Raw genomic sequence first — 18,551 nt, 5'->3', positions numbered from 1 at the left:
CATGAACTTCTCACCCTGCGGCGCTGCAGTTCTCGCTGCATTATGGTGCCCTCTGATGGCTAGTTCCGGAACAGCACCTTGTCTCGGTCATCCGCAAAAGGCTTCAGGACGGAAAATCCTGCCGGCGAAATTGGGGTCTTGTTTATTCCAAAAGTTTAATCGTGTTTAAAAAATAATACCAAAAAAAAGTACCATAACAGTGGTAAATGTAGTTTCATCTTTCACTTCTCAACCATTAACAAGAATTTTTGACGGAAATTTTCCTCAACGTAGACTTTCTCAAACTTGTAGAATTGTAAAACGCACTTGCTTGTTCAAAATGTACATTTAGGGCGCCTGGGTGACCTAGTCGGTTAAGCCTTGGGCTCTTGATGATAGCTCACGTCTTGATTCAAGGGTCGTGAGTTAAAGCCCTGGATGGGCCCCATGATGGGTGTGAAGCCTACTTTTAGAAATGCCTATTTCTGGGTTCCACCCTGGAAGTACTTAATTAGCCAGTGGCCTGGGAATCTGTATTTTAACAGGAGCACCACCCCCACGTTATTAATAGAATCAACTAATTGGGGAAAGTTCTGGGAATCCAAGGTGCTCCCAAATAGAATGCCACCTTTCCAGAGGAAGCCCTTGTCACCACAAGCCTTCAAAGACTTGACAGTGCCCTTGGGTTCATCGTGTAACCTCTCTATGTCTCTGATTCCTCCTCTATAAAATGGAGCCAGTGTTCCCCAACAGTTATTGAATTAACAGGGGCTTTCAAGGAGTTGCTGAACACTGAAGCACACCTAGGAGAATGCTCAGTGGCATGGCTGGAGCCAGCTCCTGATAGCGGGCAAGAGCTGAAAGGGCAAAATTTTAAGAATTTTTTGAGCCAGTTAAACGTTTGGTGTAGCTTGAAATGGGTAATGGTGGGAGTACTTAGACCATAGAAATTGACAAATGGTACAAGTTAGGGCTGTTTTCAGCTGGAGAGCCAGTCATTAGCTACTTAGCAGCACACTACCCAATGTATGGGATGGTCAGGCTCTTTTTTATCAAAGGACAGTGTATAAATAGAAGGCGGGGGCCAACTGCAGCTCTGGAGAGAAGGAAGTTGGTCACACCTCTCCTCCCCAGCTCCCAACACCTGTTTTCAAGGCTCAGCCTTTCTTCCAAGGTGCCTCAGGGATCACTGCCAAGGGCCAGACATATTAGACTCAAAGCCCCAGCCCACTGCCCCAGTAGAGTCCAAGTCCTGAGGAGAATGACAAGGCTGGAGGAACGCAAAGTACTACATGCCTGTTCCTTGATCACCAAGTTAGGGATTCCAGGCAGGATTTATAATGTCTGTGCATCAGAAGAGGGGAACTGAGTTGCCACGGGCTTCCCTTGGGGCTAATGGTGGGATCTTAATTTGAACTTATTAAATAAGAACCTCTATTTCTCCTTCTTGAGAAAGGAGCCATTTCTGTCACACATTATGGGACCAAGGCCAAGTCCTGCAGAGTCTGTCTCCATCTCAGCCCTCAGAGCTGAGTCTCAGGCTGCTCTTGTGGGAATGCAAAGGTAACACATGAACCCCAAGGCCAGGTGCATGAGAGGCTGATGATTTAGGCAGGCTGGCACAGAGAGGAGGAGCTTTTGTGCCCCACCCTCTCCTGCCCAGGGGCTACTCTCCCCTTCCTTGAGAGACACAAGAGGAGCAAAGAAGGATCCTACCAAGATCTGGCCTCTAGGTTCCTTGGACACTTAGGACAAAAAACACTTAAGCCTATATAGACACAGAAACCTGGGCTAGAATTAGAATTGTCCTCTCATGTGGAAGGCCTTCAGGATCCACAAGGCAATCAACCAACAGCTTCTTCCTACTTACTTTGTGCAAGGACCTATGAGAAATACCAAGGCTATAAAATGCTTTGATTGTCAAGTAACAAATCATTTGGGAGCTATCTCTCTCTAGCTGTGAGACATGCAGTTGTCTGGTCTCATTAGTGAACTTGCCCAATCCCTTTTAAGGGCTTAGCTGATTAAGCCAGGCCCACCCCAGATAATCTCCCTTTTAAATAACTCAGTCTGTTGATTAGTAATCCAATCACAGAAGTGACATCAGTATCCTATTTTCAAATTCAGTCTACATTCAGTGTGGGGGATTGTACAGGGCAAAATCTTGTTCAGGGCAGAAATTCTGCCTTTCTCAGTTTCCAGCTGAGGGGGTCAGGGGTGGGGAGGACATGATGAGATTTACTTTTAACGCCTGGCAGCAGAGACCAGTCAGGAGGCTGTGGTAATCACAGAAGCAGCTGGTAGGAGAGCGATGCATGGATAAATGGGGAAGACATCATAATAAGCAAATGTCTAGGACCTGTTAATCTTTCTGCTAAGTAGCTGGAAATGGGGGAGAGGTGTTGCCGCAGAAAGGACAATGTCCAATAACACAAAGAACTGTGTATTAACCGTGCAAGAGCGTGTACTGCAAACTGAATGCCTGTGTCTCCCCCTAATTCATGTTGTAATCCTAACCCCCAAATTGATGGTATTAGGAAGTGAGACCTTTGGGTGATTAGGTCATGAGGGTAAAGCCCTCATAAATGAGATTAGTGCCCTTAGAAAAGAGACCCCGGATCGTTCCTTTGCCCTTTAGCCATGTGAGGACCCAGTGAGAAAATAGCCAGCAAAGAACAAGGAAGTGGGCTCTCACCAGACAGTGAATCTGCCTGTGCCTTGATCTTGGATTTACCAACCTTCTGAACTGTGAAAAATAGATGTTTGCTGTTTAAGCCACCCAGTCTGTGCTATTTTCCTTATGGCAACCTGAATGGACTAAGAGAGCATGAAAACTGGATTTTGAAATAAGCCTTCACTAGATATTACTCATCTAGTTTTTTTAAATTTTTGTCACTTGGAATAGTTGTCACTATGAGGGTCACAATTTATATTAGGATACAAGCGGGGTAAACACCCTCTTTGGGCACAGTTCTGGCCTTATCTGAAAAACTGTGGGAGAAGGTAAAGGCACGTAGACCAGGACCCAGAGTCTATGGTTAGGCTACGTGAACACAAGGCTCAGACGTGCTCTTCCTCAACCACCACTGACAAAGTTTTCCAGCCACGCAGTCGTTGCTTTACTAGCTTTTTTCTTCTTTCTCCCTTTCCCTGCCAGTGGGCTCATCTCTCTTATCAGAACCTTTCTACATTACTACTCAAATATCCTTTCTCTCTTTCTCCAACCAAACTGTTTCTCTCCTGCCACATGTATCACCCAAGTGCGTTCTCTAAGAGTCTCTATCAACTTGTCTTTTGCACAACGGCCCCATCATGTCTGTCCTCTCTTCCCTTCCATGCACAGGTACACTGCGGTGGTCATGCCGGTGCACTACCAACACGGCACAGGACAGAGCTCCTGTCGGCGCGTGGCCCTCATGATTACAGCTGTGTGGGCACTAGCCTTTGCCGTGTCTTGCCCTCTCCTCTTTGGCTTCAACACCACAGGTAACAGTGATGTCCCCTCTTACAACACCCATGTGATTCATAACACACCTGAGCGGCTGTGACTGGTACTTAGCCTGGAACTTCTGACCTTGATCCATGTACTTTGTAATAAAAAAAAAAAAAAGATACCATAGGCTGCAATGCTTTGGGTTACGATTAAAGCACAAAACAAAATCTTATCACTTATTGGCACATAAAGTTCTGTCCAAATTAGTGAAAACTCTAGCCGATCCTTATTTTGAAAGACATGACACTGTATTCATTTGAAATAACATGCCAGTTAAAAAAATTAAGCTCCTTAGTAACTTAGGTGAAGTTTGCTAATGAAAAAATGACAATTCATAATGGACTTGTAATGCAAAATAATGCTATAAAAGCCCTCAAAGAGGATGAGTATTTCTAATTTTTTACTGAATAAAAATCATTTGTGGCATTTGAGAACTAGTATAGATCCCTAAATTATTGGAGAGTATATTTCTTATATGTTAATATACAAAACTTCTGGTCATGATGGTTGGCACATGGTACATCTTCTACTGAATGGACAAAGGGATGGATGGATGGATAGATGGACAGACATGTGGATTAACAATGTGAATATCCGAGATGTTTGGTTTTTAGACATAAGACACTGATTCAAACTTACATCTCATATGGGTCAGTCTTCTTTTGCTGTTCCATGTCCATCTTTCAGCCTCAATAATTTCATGTGTTGAATGAAAATTACAGGTATTAACAATAAACACTATTTGCTAAGGAGGAACTAACTGAGTCATGTCTTAGTGTTCATCTGGAATTCGTATTTTGTCCATTTGGATTTTAGTGCTACTATCTGCCAAGTTCATTAATTTCTTGTATATGTGTACAAATCACATAGCTTGTATTTATATATATACATATATTATATGTAACACATTGCATATAAATACAGACAAATCCTAACTCATAGTCACCAAAAGAGTCATTTGCTGACCAGTGATTTAAAAGTCAAAACAGGGCACTTGGGTGGCTCAGTTGGTTAAGCATCTAAATCTTGATTTCAGCTCAGGTCATGCTCTCACAGTTCATAAGATCAAGCCCCATATTGGGCTCTATGCTGACAACATGGAGTCTGCTTGAGATTCCCTCTCTCCCTCTCTCTCTTCCCTTCTCTCTCTCTCAAAATTAATAAACATTTTTTAAAAATTAAAAAATATAAAAGTCAAAAAACATTTAGGAAAACAGAGGCTCTGGAATTAGAAAAACCTGCATTCAAACTTTAGTTCTGCTACTTCCCAACTGTGTCTCCTTGTATAAGCTAGTTAACTTTTCTAAGTTCTCCTATTGATAAATCTGGGATACACTGAAGCATAAATTTGAGCAAATTTAAGTCTACAAACTGAGTCTATATGTTTTGTCAGAAAGTTACCAGCATTTATTTGGAATTTATTTATTTTATATTTTTTATATTTTATAAATATAAAATGTAAAATTTTATATTTATATAATCTTTATATTAATATAAATTTATAATTATATAAATATTATAAATTTATTTATATTTATTTTGTTTATGTGGCCTCCTGAAAATAAACCTAGCAACTTCATTTCTAAAATTGCAGGCTGTGTATGAACTCTTTGTAATACATTTATGACATTAATGTATGTATCGTACATCTTTACTTACTGCTCTTCGGGGCTGTAATAAAAATATGTATATCTTTGCATGTGATTCAGGAGATTTTTCAAAGCAAATTTCAGCTCTATATAATATTCACGTTCATCACTGACCTTAGACTCTGTCACTACATATGATTTAATTCCACTCTCCTTCCTTCATAGAGCTTTTTTTTATGATTAAGTCAAGAATGAATTGGAATAACAAACGTAGACCTGCCTAATACACACCACATGCTCAAGGTCAGGCTTCTTTCTCTGCTTCATTAAAGGTTAAGTAGCTGAGTCATCCAACAAATATTTGCCTAGTTAACTGAAGGTGTTCCTAAAGTATGATGTTACTATCATGTTTGCATTTCTCTTTACCATTAGTTACTTTGTTGTTTTCACTGAATGATATTTTATACACACAAACATCGTGGTGGACACACACTTACTCCCCAAAGCAACATTCTCTAACCCAACTCTAAGAGGCTGCCTGGCATCAAAACACAATTTTTGAGCAGTGCGTGGGTAGCTCAGTTGGTTAACTGAGATTTCCGCTCAGGTCATGATCTCACGGTTCATGGGTTCAAGCCCTGCATCAGGCTCTGTGCTGACAGCTCAGAGCCTAGAGCCTGCTTCAGATTCTATATCTCCCTCTCTACCCCTGCCCTGTTCTGTGTCTCTCTGTCTCAAAAATAAATAAATGTTTAAAAAAATTAATAAATAAAATACTATTTTTGATGAGCATTAAATGTGCTTTTTGGGTTAGTCTGATAACTAAGCCACCTTCCATAACCTACTTTCTATACAAAAATACATTATTCTAAGTTGGAATTTATGGTATGGGAACTCATAGCACTGCTAGCCCAAGGCGCTGCTTGCCCCTGGCCGGCAGCAAATACCCCCCACCATCCACTCAGGTGAGTGGTTCCTCTTGCTCATTTTTGGAGGTTGGTGGGGACTGTTTTACTCACTCCCACAGACACACACACCCTAGTAACAGATAAGAGTCTCAAACTCTGATGTTAGACAGAGTTCCCAGTTAATGTCAACATATAAAGTGCAGAAGAATGATGAGTTAATTGGAGCATTGTTGCCACCAGTGAGATCATTATTATTCCAGAAACCCAGAAAAATCTTTCCAAAAGGATTTTCAAGTATAGAATTAAGAAGGCAGAAAATGGCCATGATTTAACACGTACACTCTTGCTTCTGTCTCATCTCTTTCAATCTCTCACTTTTTTAAAAAGTACATGATATATTCTATTGCAACTTTTTTTTAAGTTTCCTTTTTAATTCTTTTTTAATCTACACCCCACATGGGGCTTGAACTCAAGAACAAGATCAGGAGTCACATGCCCTTCTGACTGAGCCAGCCAGGCATCCCTCTCTCTCTTACTTTTAAGTTTATTAATAAGACTATAGTAAGCCCTCCACTTATTCATATATCACATCCAGGCTTCAGATCCATTGTAAGGGCTCAATGGATATGAGCTAACGCTACTGTTGTTATTATTGTATATTAGAAAAGGTTACTATACGTCAAAGTTTAACTATGCACCTGCTCCAAAGAAAATCTCAGCACTAGTAGTTCTGCTGATGGACACAGAGACCCAGTCACCTCATCCCAGAGCATAGTTCAGGGAATCAGGGAGCAGAACTCAGGGGGAGGAGGCCCAGCTGTCCTTCTCTGCCTCAGTGACCTTCACAGTACAGCTTCCTTATTGTGATGGATGTGGGCTCCTCTAGCACTTCTTCCATCTATAAGGAAGTTCCCAAGTTCATTCGAAAGCCCAATATAATGACTTCTCTTAGCCATTTTTTCTACTCACTCTGTGAAAAGTAGAGGAGAAAAGGGCAGGATACTGCCAAAGACACCTGATACTGGAAATGTCTGAATTTTCACTAAGAAGCACAATACAAAGGAACTTTCTGGCAGAGCTCTTTTTTATTTTTTAATGTTTATTTATTTTTGAAAGAGAGAGACAGAACATGAGTGGGAGAGGGGCAGAGAGAGAGGGAGACACAGAATCTGAAGCAGGCTCCAGGCTCCGAGCTGTCAGCACAGAGACCGACACTGGGCTCGAACCCATGAACTGTGAGATCGTGACCTGAGCCAAAGTCGGATGCTCAGTTGAGTCACCCAGGTGCCCTTAGCAGAGCTCTTTTTAATAAAATGGGCTGTGATACGGGATTGTGAACTGTCAGACAACATAAGGCAAAAAAAAAGTTGAATGTCAGTTTCTTTCATATTGGAATTGTCCTTATTGTCTGATAAAAGAGCAACATGCATTTCTGGATATACACATACATAAGGCAGGATCTTGGGTTGCAGAGAGTCCCAAGGTCGGGGGACCTGACTCACTAGTATTGACCCGGTTCCCCGCCAAGGTCCAGCAGTCTAGCTAAAAATCCTACCATTGACAGCGGTGGAGCACAGAGTGTTGGTACTAGAGGAAACTCTAAAGATCTCTAAATGGGCAGCAGAATCTCTTCACTTCACAGATAAAAATAATAGTCTTAAATTTCCTTTGAAAAAAGGAAATGGAGGAGTGCTATCTAGATTTGAGCAATAGAACACCGCACCTGGCTGGTGGGAGCTGGTGGGAGCCCAGCTGAGAAGCCCAAAGCTAAAGGAATTATAGGCTCATCCTAAATTCAGATGCATCAGGCTCTTCTGTCTTTAGAAACAAGTTGGAGATAAATCCTTCAATGTGCTTTAAGTTCATGAACCTGCCTAGTCAACCTGCTTCCAGCCTTGCCCTTCACACTGGGAGACTCAAGTTCCCAGGCTAGCCCACAAAAGTCTCTTTGACCACATAGTGGGACTATTTAGTGTTTTTATCACCCAGCATGGTGCATGGAACATAGTAGGTGCTCCATAAACTTTTGTTGAATTAGGAAGTTGGTGAGTTCTTATCATCCTTTCCTCCTTAAATGTTGAGATTATTTGGGGGTAAATATCATCACTCACATGGTGAGGTTTTTCTCATTATGCTCCAGCCAGTGATTGCTTCTGTACTTCTGCAAAATGCTCATTTGTCTGCTTTGCTCACGTATTCATCATTCTTGGATTCACCAAATAGCTATTGTACTAATAGCACGGTACTATTTCAATGAAATAATTGAGACAAAGCATCACATCTCCTGGGGCGGAGGGGGGCTCACTGTCTTCACTACCTCGTCTGGGACTCAGCAGAAAGAAGCTTCCAGAATTGCTGCCCCACTAACAAGACATACATCCAGGCCAGAGCCAATGGGAGCTGGGGAAGGGCCCCACTCACTGCTCACCAGACTCCAGTGTCACTATGCCCACAGGCCTCACAGAACTTCGAGCATGGAGAAATTGTGGGAGAGGCCACAAAATTCAATCTAGGGACAGGCAGCAGTTTACCCAGATAAGAGAGAAAGGTGACAGTGCAGGCTCAGTGATAGTAACTGAGGGTCTTCAGGAGTCAGTGATTCTGAAGTAGCTCTGTGTTTTCTCTTTGCTCTTTCTCATGCATATGCTTTCAATATTTTTGATGGGAAAATAAATTCTTGCCCATGGTAAAACATCAGGTGTAAGGGGATACATACACATACATATATGTAGGTCTCCCTTCTATCCTACATTGTTAGCTCCCTGTGACCCTCCCTAGAAGCAAACACTAATAATCTTAAATATAATGCTTGAAACAAGTAGGTAGACACACACGTGTGTGCACATGTGTGGGTGTATCCATTTTTTCACAAATAGAAGCATACTTACACCCACTTTTGCTCCTGGCTTTTAGGATCCTCCACATATGAGGCAGGATGTGAACCAAGACATGATGAGGGAGTGGGTGGGCTGGGAATCCCTGCTTCCCAAAGCTGTGTGTGGATTAGATAGTGGAGACGCTACACATGATATGGGCCCACATTGTGTACTCCCCCACTGACGTCTCCTCCTTGGCCAACGGCTTTGCTTTCTCCTTTTCTCTCACTCACAGGAGACCCCACTGTCTGCTCCATCTCCAACCCTGATTTTGTCATCTACTCTTCAGTGGTGTCCTTCTACCTGCCCTTTGGAGTGACTGTCCTTGTCTACGCCAGGATCTATGTGGTGTTGAGACAGAGGAGACGGAAACGGATCCTCACTCGACAGAACAGTCAGTGCATCAGTGTCAGACCTGGCTTCCCACAACAAGTAAGCACCCTGGAGGGACAGAGGAAACACAATCCCCAGCCTGGTGGCCTCCAGCCTGTGTCCAGCCAGACATGCTTTTGCCCATACTGCCACACTGGAGACATATATCTGACACCCGCCTTCTCGTCTGCTGGTATTGGCTATGCTTTATGCTTTAGAGTAGGAAATTAAGTTTTAAAAAAATGCACTGCTCATCTTTCTTGGAGCTCAAATTGCTTGGCAATATGATAAGATGGTTTCTGGACTTCTCCTTTCCATCCAAGTTTTTCATTGCCCCCAAATGGCCAGCAGTTCAAATGTCACACAGGACTCACAGTCTTGCTGTGGCACTTGTCCCATACACTGCTGGTAGGTCCCCAGGACTGACTTTTTTGCAGACCATTATTCTAGTAATCACAGGGGTCCATAGAAACCTCTTTTCCTTACTAGATTTGCCCCTGTGTCAAAATGCTGCCCAGCTTGTGAAATGGAAAACTGAGGATGTGTTTTATTGGGCTTTTCAAGGCTCTGAAAAGGAGAGCTGCCTCAGCACTGATATTCCACTTGCTTGGGCTGTAAAATCTACTTAACCCAGTGTCTGGCACATGCTTCAAGATGTACTTGAAGCATAAATGGATGGATACCAGTCACTTGCAATCTGCTAAGGAAGGGGTAGCAGGAATATTATACAACCTCTGCCTTCATGGAGTTTAGAATCCAGACAAAAAAGTAAAGCACACCTCCAAAATTAACTAACAGCCCCAAACTTGACAGGATGTTTGCAAAATGAGATGAAGACTGTCAAGCACCGAAATATAAGTGCTGTGGAGGTAATGAGGAAAGAGAGGTCAATAAGCTCAGGAAGGGCTTTATAAACAGTGTTAGAACTGAATTTGATCTTGAAGGCAGGTCCAGTTTGGATGTTTAGATTAACCTAAAATGACCTGAGTGAGAGTCAGTCTCTCACAGTTGAAATCCCAAGACTTCAGTAGAACAAGAATATTGGTCTCCAAGACTTCAGTAGAACAAGAATATTGGTCTCCATGAAATAAGAAGTAAGGACCTGAGGCTGGGGATGTGAACATACTACATTCAAAACATTGGCGTCTATATGGCTCAACCATGTAGAACTTAACCTACAACTTTTTCTCCTTCAACCTACCCTAGAATTCCTGTCTGAGGCTCCATTCCATTCGGCAGTTTTCAATAAGGGACAGATTTCCATCAGATGCCACAGGGCAAATGGTAAGTAAGCCATGACTTTGATTATAGGAAAAGGATAAGATACCTTTTTCTCAAGATGCTGACTTGACTTGCTTCCACTTCTACCCCAAAATGGAATGGCCTCAATCCCTTACTTGTTAATAAATATGAGATCCTGATTTGAGCTTCAGAATAGGAATCACCAAATGATATATTCAAAAAGCATATCACTATTGAGCTAGACCCCAGTGACTGGAACCAATGACTCTTGGCAAGGTGTGAGGATGCCATCTAGAGTCACCTGCCTCGAGGGAACAAGCTACCAATGAAACACGCATGGGCAGAGCCAAGAAAAGCAGAGAAGAGATGCTAATGTGAGACTTCTAAGGGTCCTGTTTCCCATTGTATGTGGGGGGAAAACCAAGACAATCTTGTGGTCACCCTTACCCTTGTCCTTTTACTTCAATCCAGCCCTGCCTTCCCAAGCAAGCTGAGCACAGAATGGCGCTGTTAAATAAAAAACAAATTCAAAAACTCATAATGATGAAGGTCTCAGCTTTGTCCAATCTCTGTACAGTTAATTAACCACTCTTTACACAGGCCTGGTATAGCAGATAGATATTCTTGCTGTAAATAATTTTTTTAAATAGGTAGGAGCTTTTAAGTTCCCTATAGCAGATAAGGTCTGAGGAGGCTCTAAGGGCAAAAGGAAGAAAAGCAGTAACTACTAAAGAAAGAATGGAGAACCAAGAGGCTGGAATTGCCAGGAGTAAGGAGCAACAGGTCCTATCAGACCATCTGGGAGTGAAGGGTTCTGTCAGCCGGACCCAGAGGAATCCAGAATTTCTCTGTGCCAGTCCTGGAGGTAGTGATGAGCATTTGCAGAGAGCTGAAAAATACACTCACCAATATATAATCTTGAAAGGATCACTTTGCTTCTTCAGGACTGAATTTCCGCATATGTAAAATAGAGACAAATTATACCAGATCAATGTTCTCAAACCTGAGATTTCATAAGGATGCTCAAGAATGTGTCCCCAGTCCCTTAGTTTCAGAAGCAATGCATTTAGTTAAATATTCTCACGTGTAGAAGATTACTAGATACCAGCACAATCATAACCTTGGTTATAAGTGGCCATTCAGATAAAAACATAACATGCCTGGGGCACCTGGGTGGCTCAGTCAGTCAGCTGGCTCTGACTTGCCAAGAGTCAGTCAAGAGCATCTGACTCTTGATTTCAGCTCAGGTCATGATCCCAGGATTGTGGGATTAAGTCCTGGGTTGGGCCCCATGCAGAGTGTAGTGTCTGCTTAAGATTCTCTCTCCCTCTACCCTTCTCCCCCACTTGAGCTCTCTCTCTCTCTCTTTTTCTCTCTAAAGTAAAAAAAAAAAATTTTAAACATAATATGTTTATATGAATTATTTTTAAACCCCATCAAATTTTTTTTAATTATATTATACTAGAATCCCTATAAATACCCCTGTGGAGCAGTTTTTAAAATACTGTATCATCTTAAAAGCCCATCACATTCATTCATTCAGCAATGCTTCTGAGTGTGTATAGTGCACTAGCACTGTGATTCCTTAAACTAAGGCAAAAGTGGTGAGCATTCTTGGTTGCTGACACTGACTAATATACAGAAAAAGGAATTTACTACAAGGATACCAAGTAGCTCAGACAATGAAGAATAACTTCAGATGATGCTGTTCATGCCTAAGGAAAAATCCGGTTGGAAGACCTAGGACACTGGACACTGACTGCCACCACTGCCAGACATATTCTGAAGTCTCCCTGCTTCACAAGCTCCAAATCAAGGGCTTGGGCACACTTCTTGAAATGGCCGGGCTTGGTTTATGTGCCAGAGTTCTGGATGACCAGTGTGGATGGGGAAAGAGTAAATATATGGGTTTTATGGCTTCAGTGATGGGAGCTGAGGTGTCCTGCCTACTACTCAAGATTGACATAGAGTCTGATTCTTCAAGCATGGAAGAAGTTCAGATGTTGAACACATACGTCCCCACCAAATATCATAAACATCCACAGAGCTCCAGTCTTCTACTCTCAGGGTCTATTCGTCCTAAACCTTTTTCCCAATTTCTTTTCTGTTTTACAAAAGAGGCTCAGAGGCATTTACTTAACTTGCCCAAGGATATCTGATAAGTAGGAAAGCTGAGATGAAAATCCTGGGTTTCCTTTCTTCCTTCCTTCCTTTCTTTCCTTCATTTTTTTTTTTTTGCTTTTTATTGTGGAAAACTTCAAAAATAAAAAGTAGAGAGACAAATATAACAAATCCTTTGGTAGCCATCAGCCAGTTTCAACAATTGTCAACTTATGGCCAGTTTTATTTCATCTACACTCCCACCTACACTCATCCATGCATACTGGATTCTGATGATGCAAATCCCAAATATCATAACATTTCAGCCAAAAATATTTCTGTAAGACTCTCTAAGGGATACAGACTATTTTATAAACATATAACCACAATACATTACACTAAGCAAATCAGTAACTCCCTAATATCATTAAATATCCAATCAGTGTTCACATTATCCCAATTGTTTTGTAAAATTTTCATAGTTGGTTTATTTGGTTCAAAATTCAAATAAGACCCATACTTTGCAACTGGTAAATGTTGTTGTTGTTGCTGCAATTTATTTGTTGGGGGGGAAAACTGAGTCATTTGTTTTAGAGACTTTCCCACATTCCAGATTTTATTATTTACATCTTAGTAGTGTCATTTTATATGTTCCTCTGTACATCCAGGTCATTCTAACTCAAAAAAGCCAGGCTATGATTCTATACTACCCTCCTCAAGAGAGTATTGTGTTTCTCAAATGTCCTATATCTGATAGGTGCTTTTTAGTTGTAAAGTCAGAAGCAGATTTCACATATCTTTACATTTCATGATCCCACTACTTTCAGATGTAAGTTTCACAAAATGATGGTTTCCTCTAACTTCTTTGCATTCTCTTTCCTTTTCAGGAACATTCAGAAGGTAAACAGTATCCCCAGAAATCTCAGGACCCTCTCTTGTCCCACCTGCAGCCACTCTCCCCTGGCCGGGCACACCTGGAGCTGAAGCGCTACTATAGCATCTGCCAGGATACTGCCTTGGGGAGACCAGGCTTCCAAGAAGCAGGAGGAGAGTTGAAAAGGGAGGGGAGGACTCGGAACTCCCTCAGTCCCACCATGGCCCCCAAGCTCAGCTTAGAGGTTCGAAAACTCAGTAACGGCAGGTTGTCAACATCTCTAAAGTTGGGGTCCTTGCAACCCCGTGGAGTGCCACTTCGGGAGAAGAAGGCAACCCAGATGCTGGCCATTGTGCTTGGTGAGTTTGGGTCATGTTGGGTTGAGTTGCGTTGGATTTGGCCAGGTCAGGTTGAGTTGGTGGAGCTGCAGGCGGTATTAACGAACTGCATTCGTCAGAAGTTGGAAATTCAATAACTGTAACATTTATAAATGTTTATGACACAATTGAAGGGTTTGTGTATAAATGTTAAGTCTGGAGAAAATTCAAAAACCTAGGCTGAAATTTATGAAACATGAAACTTAACAAGTGACCTAGTTGAGCTTCATTTATCCATTTGGTTTGTTGTCTATCACGTGGAATTATAATGGACAAATCAAATAATAAAGATAACAATTCAATAAAAATTTCTGGAACATATTGGATATTTAATAAATGCTTACTTACTCTAAAATATTAAGTGAAAGAAATAGGGATACAAAAAACTTCTGTCATATGGTGTGATAACATCTAGATTATTTTAAATACAGAGAAAAAAAACATGAAAATTAATTCACCAAGATGTCAGAAGTGATTGTTTTGAATGGTGGGTGGTTATTTTCCTTCTTTCACATTGCTGTATTTACCAAGTTTCCTACAATGAACAAAATCAGGGTTAGTTGTTATACTAAGAAAATAGGGAATGTATTTAAATTAAGAAAAAAAAGTCACAGGTACCATATAGAGTTAGTGAAGGCAATTTATCCTGTTCATTGTCTTGATAAACCCCACTTTCTCATAGCTTTGGGACTTTATGGGAACATCTAGATGTAATCTCAACAGCAGGAACTGTCAGACATGTCTTTAAGGTCTTCTTCCCTTTCAGTGCCTAGGATCAGGTCTTGCACAGCTAGACATTAAATAAATATTTGAATTGAACTGAGAAGTAGAAAAGACTGGTTAAGAGCTACCTAAATAGCAAACTAGAAAATTGACTTAGGAACAAAGGCCTGAGATGAATCAAATAGGTAAGCATGTAGTTTTCTCACCACCCCCTCTCCCCCCAAAAGTGGCTAATCACACCTACTTCATAGGGTTGGTATGTAAAATTCCAGCATAGTGGCTGGCACATAACAAACAACCATGAGTCATTTTCAGTGTTATAACAAAAGGAGTAAGCAAACCCCTTACCCCATTTTTCTCTTTCTTTGTAACCTAGGGACCTTCATTGTCTGCTGGCTGCCCTTCTTTTTGACCCACGTTCTCAATACCCACTGCCAAGCCTGCCATGTGTCCCCAGAGCTTTACAGTGCCACCACATGGCTGGGCTACGTGAACAGCGCCCTCAACCCTGTGATCTATACCACCTTCAATGTCGAGTTCCGTAAAGCTTTCCTCAAGATCCTGTCTTGCTAAAGGAGAGGACAGCATAGTGCCAGTGCCCACCTTTAGTTGCCAGGCTGTTGGGCAACTGGCCAGGGCCTGCTGGGAACGGCTGTGTTATGTTTTCTGGCATGGGGTAGGAAGAAGATTTCTGGAGCCAGGACATCCCTGAGAAGCAGGTGTAACCAACCGCTTCTTCCTAAACAGAATGTTCTACCTCCCCAGCTAAAAATCTGACTTGACCCTGGCAACTTTCGAATGGTTGGGAGGACCCCGAATGATAAGCAATAATTCAGAAAGAAGCTGATAAAACGTGACTCTGCTCTACATACACATACCGAATTGTCATCCGAGGCTTGATTCATCACAGTGAAGGAAAAATGAACAGATCTCCTAATTGTCAACTCGCCAGGGGTCCTTGAAATCTCAGCCAGTAAACCATCTTGCAAAACAGCCAGTTCTCTTCCTTCCAGCCTATAATTAAACTATCAGGCTGACCCTGTACTTTTGTGGGCCCACACCCTTTTGGTCATTCATTTGCTTCATTGTATCCTGACCTATAAGTGCAAGTCCAGTGCTTCTACCTGTCTGTAGAATCTGGCTGCATTTGGTGAGGAAAATTCCTCACCCTGAGGGAGACATTGTCCCACATTGGGAGCTGGGCTTCCTTTCAAACCTTGTTACCCCTGTATTGTAGCTCTAGCTAAGAAGGCCCTTTGACTCCATTCCCGTATTCCCAGACTCAACCACAGAGTAGTTCGGGATGAGGTTGTTAAGTGAAAAAGGAATGACGGTTCCCACCGTAGTATCACTTTAAACCATGCAGTTCATAACATGCCTTAGATATGCTTTTCATAATGCTATAGAGTTTTTCTGCCCAGGCGTCTTTATCTCCTGCTCAACAGAGACCTAATACTTTCAGACCCTAAACCCAGTAAGTATTAAATGACTACAAAGTGCCGGTCACCTCCCAGGCTCCTGATATATGACACTGAATAAGACAGCTCCTGCCCTCAAGAATCCCACCACCTGCTCCTATATTTGTTCATTTACTTGTGAGCAGGGAAGAGACTTTCCTAGACAGCCAGAGGATCTCAGAACTGAGAGCACCAGATATGTAGCTGTCTAAAGACAGCGCATGAACAGTCTTTGTAAAGGCCTAGTGCAGAACCTGAACATGACCACTCCAACAACTGAAATTAAAGGCATTATAAAAATAATGTGTCAATGTCACTCAAAATTGCATTTATAAGGGACCTGAATATTCTCATCACTACCTGTTCACCTACAGACGCTATTTCTTATTGACTACAGAATCAAAATATAATTTACAGATAATTTATGAAGTGTTATCATCGTGAACTTCAATAAATTTACTGTTAAGAGATGTTATAGTACACAGGCGTGACAGATGTCCACTGCAATGCTGGTAAACTTTTACTTTTTTTCTATTAAAAATTTATTTATTTATTTATTTATTTATTTATTTTGAAAGATAGAGACAGAGACAGAGAGAGAGAGAGAGAGAGAGCATGTGCACACATGAACAGGGGAGGGGCAGAAAGAAATAGAATCCCAAGCAGGCGCCCGAACGTCAGCACAGAGCCCAACACAGGGCTGGAACCCACGAACCATGAGATCATGATGTGAGCTGAAATCAAGAGTCGGATGCTTAACTGACTAACCCATCCAGGTGCCCCAATGCTGGTACAGTTTTAAAGTACCCAAGAACTTTACAAGGAATCCAAGGCTTCTTTATTCCTCTAATCCTTAAGTGCATAAGAAGGAAATATATATCCCCAGTGACTTAGTTACCTGTTACTCCTGAATGCTTTTAATGCCAGCATTTTTAACATGTTATTGTGTGTATCAGTATTTATATTTTAAGTCTGTGGAAAAATTTTATGCACCCACTAGTTTTTGTATCTCATGCCATCTAGCTCAGTAGGTTTATGGTGCAATCTCAGTAGGTTTATGGTGCAAGACAGTAACATATCTGAAGAAGTAAAAGTGCATGATTCCTAGATTTTCCCATGCACAGTAAATAGGAAACAAGTAGGACAGTGGGTTAAAATTAATGAAATTCCATGTCAAAATTAGAGTACTACAAATAAAAACACAGGCCACATTGGCACGAAAATATCTATGAGGAAGAATGATAGCAAATATTGTGTATCCTTCCTTTACATCAAAAAGCTTACATCATTAAATCCTTATGATAACCTTAAGAAGATAAACTCAGTTTTGTAGGTGAGGAAATTGAAGCTAAAGGAAGTCAAGAAATTTGCCTCAGGTTATACACAGTGGCAGAGGTGGGATTTCTTTTAAATGTATATTTTTGAGAGAAAGAGAGAGAGGGTGAGTGGGAGACAGGCAGAGAGGGAGACTGAGGATCCTAAGCAGTCTCTGTACTGACATCAGTGAGCCTGATATGGAGCTCAAACTCACAGACCATGAGATCATGACCTGAACTGAAGTCGGACACTCAACTGACCGAGCCACTCAGGTGCACCCAGAGCTGAGATTTGAATGTACTTCCACCTGATTTACAAGCCCATGCAACTACTATGACACACTGCTTCCACCAGAGAGGTAAACAGGTGGGAGAAAAAGATGAGAGAAAAGAATGGGGCACAGATCCCTGGGAGAGCTTCAGCCTACCTGACCCACTGACACCCCTAACTTCCTGAAGGACCCAGCCCAAGGCATTGCCCTCACTCTCCTGCACGTTCAATTTCTAAAACAGTCACCCAGGAAATTAATCATCTGTTTTTATAAAATCATGCAACAGAATTTAGAGAGTATTTGTTTCTGCCCTCTCCTTCATTTATATAAAAGGAAACTCCATCCAGAACTATTGTCCCACAGTCGGCTAATGACAAACAAGCAGTCACATATACTGAGCTCTTCTATGAAAATGATAAACTCCATATAGATACAAGGAGAAAGTCAGACTGTCCCCTTCCCCATTACGCTGAGAGGCATCTTTTCTCCAAGGCAGTGTCTCTTATCGCTAATCTGAGACAACATCCCCTTCCCAGAATTTTCTTCTGATCCAGGAAGAGTCTTCTAAGGGAATCCCAAACACTCACTTCAGCCTCTTCATTCTGGGATTCTTCATTCCACCGCCTCTACCTGTATAGTTCCCACTGTGAACCAGCACTGGACCTCAGAGCTTTGCACTTTCAGAGCCAGCATGGCCAAAAATTCCAGGAGAAATGTTGCCCTGAATGAAGCAGAGCAGAGTCTTGGGGGCAAACCTGTTCTGGGGCCCAAAGAATCCCCAGAACTTCCCATACTATTTGGGTGAAATGCAAATAGTATGGAAATCCAGATATATTGCGCCCAACATTCAACTCTAGATCATACGTAAATATTTCCTTCTTCCAGCACACCATCCTCCAAAACTCCTTTCATTGCTCATTTACTAAATCAATCCCTTATTCAATAAATATTGATTTATCACCTTCTGTGATCC

General features: G+C 41.7%; 1 protein-coding gene across 2 annotated transcripts in view; it reads left to right on the top strand.

Moving 5' to 3' along the window:
• The window catches only part of DRD3 (dopamine receptor D3), a 32,120-nt gene extending 17,014 nt beyond the window's left edge, over positions 1–15,106 (top strand). Inside the window, exons 3-7 of one of the 2 annotated variants that reach the window (XM_029939343.1) lie at positions 3,323–3,465; positions 9,081–9,277; positions 13,510–13,645; positions 13,745–13,792; positions 14,910–15,106. In XM_029939343.1, coding sequence (XP_029795203.1) covers positions 3,323–3,465; positions 9,081–9,277; positions 13,510–13,645; positions 13,745–13,792; positions 14,910–15,106 — 721 coding nt within the window. Of the gene's footprint in view, positions 1–3,322; positions 3,466–9,080; positions 9,278–13,509; positions 13,793–14,909 lie in introns of both variants that reach the window. The other variant, XM_029939342.1, reaches the window with a different exon arrangement.
• Positions 15,107–18,551: the final 3,445 nt, after the last annotated feature.

The sequence above is a fragment of the Suricata suricatta genome, chromosome 5 (genome assembly GCF_006229205.1).
Source record: "Suricata suricatta isolate VVHF042 chromosome 5, meerkat_22Aug2017_6uvM2_HiC, whole genome shotgun sequence".
NCBI classification, from domain to species: domain Eukaryota; kingdom Metazoa; phylum Chordata; class Mammalia; order Carnivora; family Herpestidae; genus Suricata; species Suricata suricatta.
The sequence above is the reverse complement of the archived record's forward strand: the minus strand, read 5'-3'. Positions and strand labels throughout refer to the sequence as shown.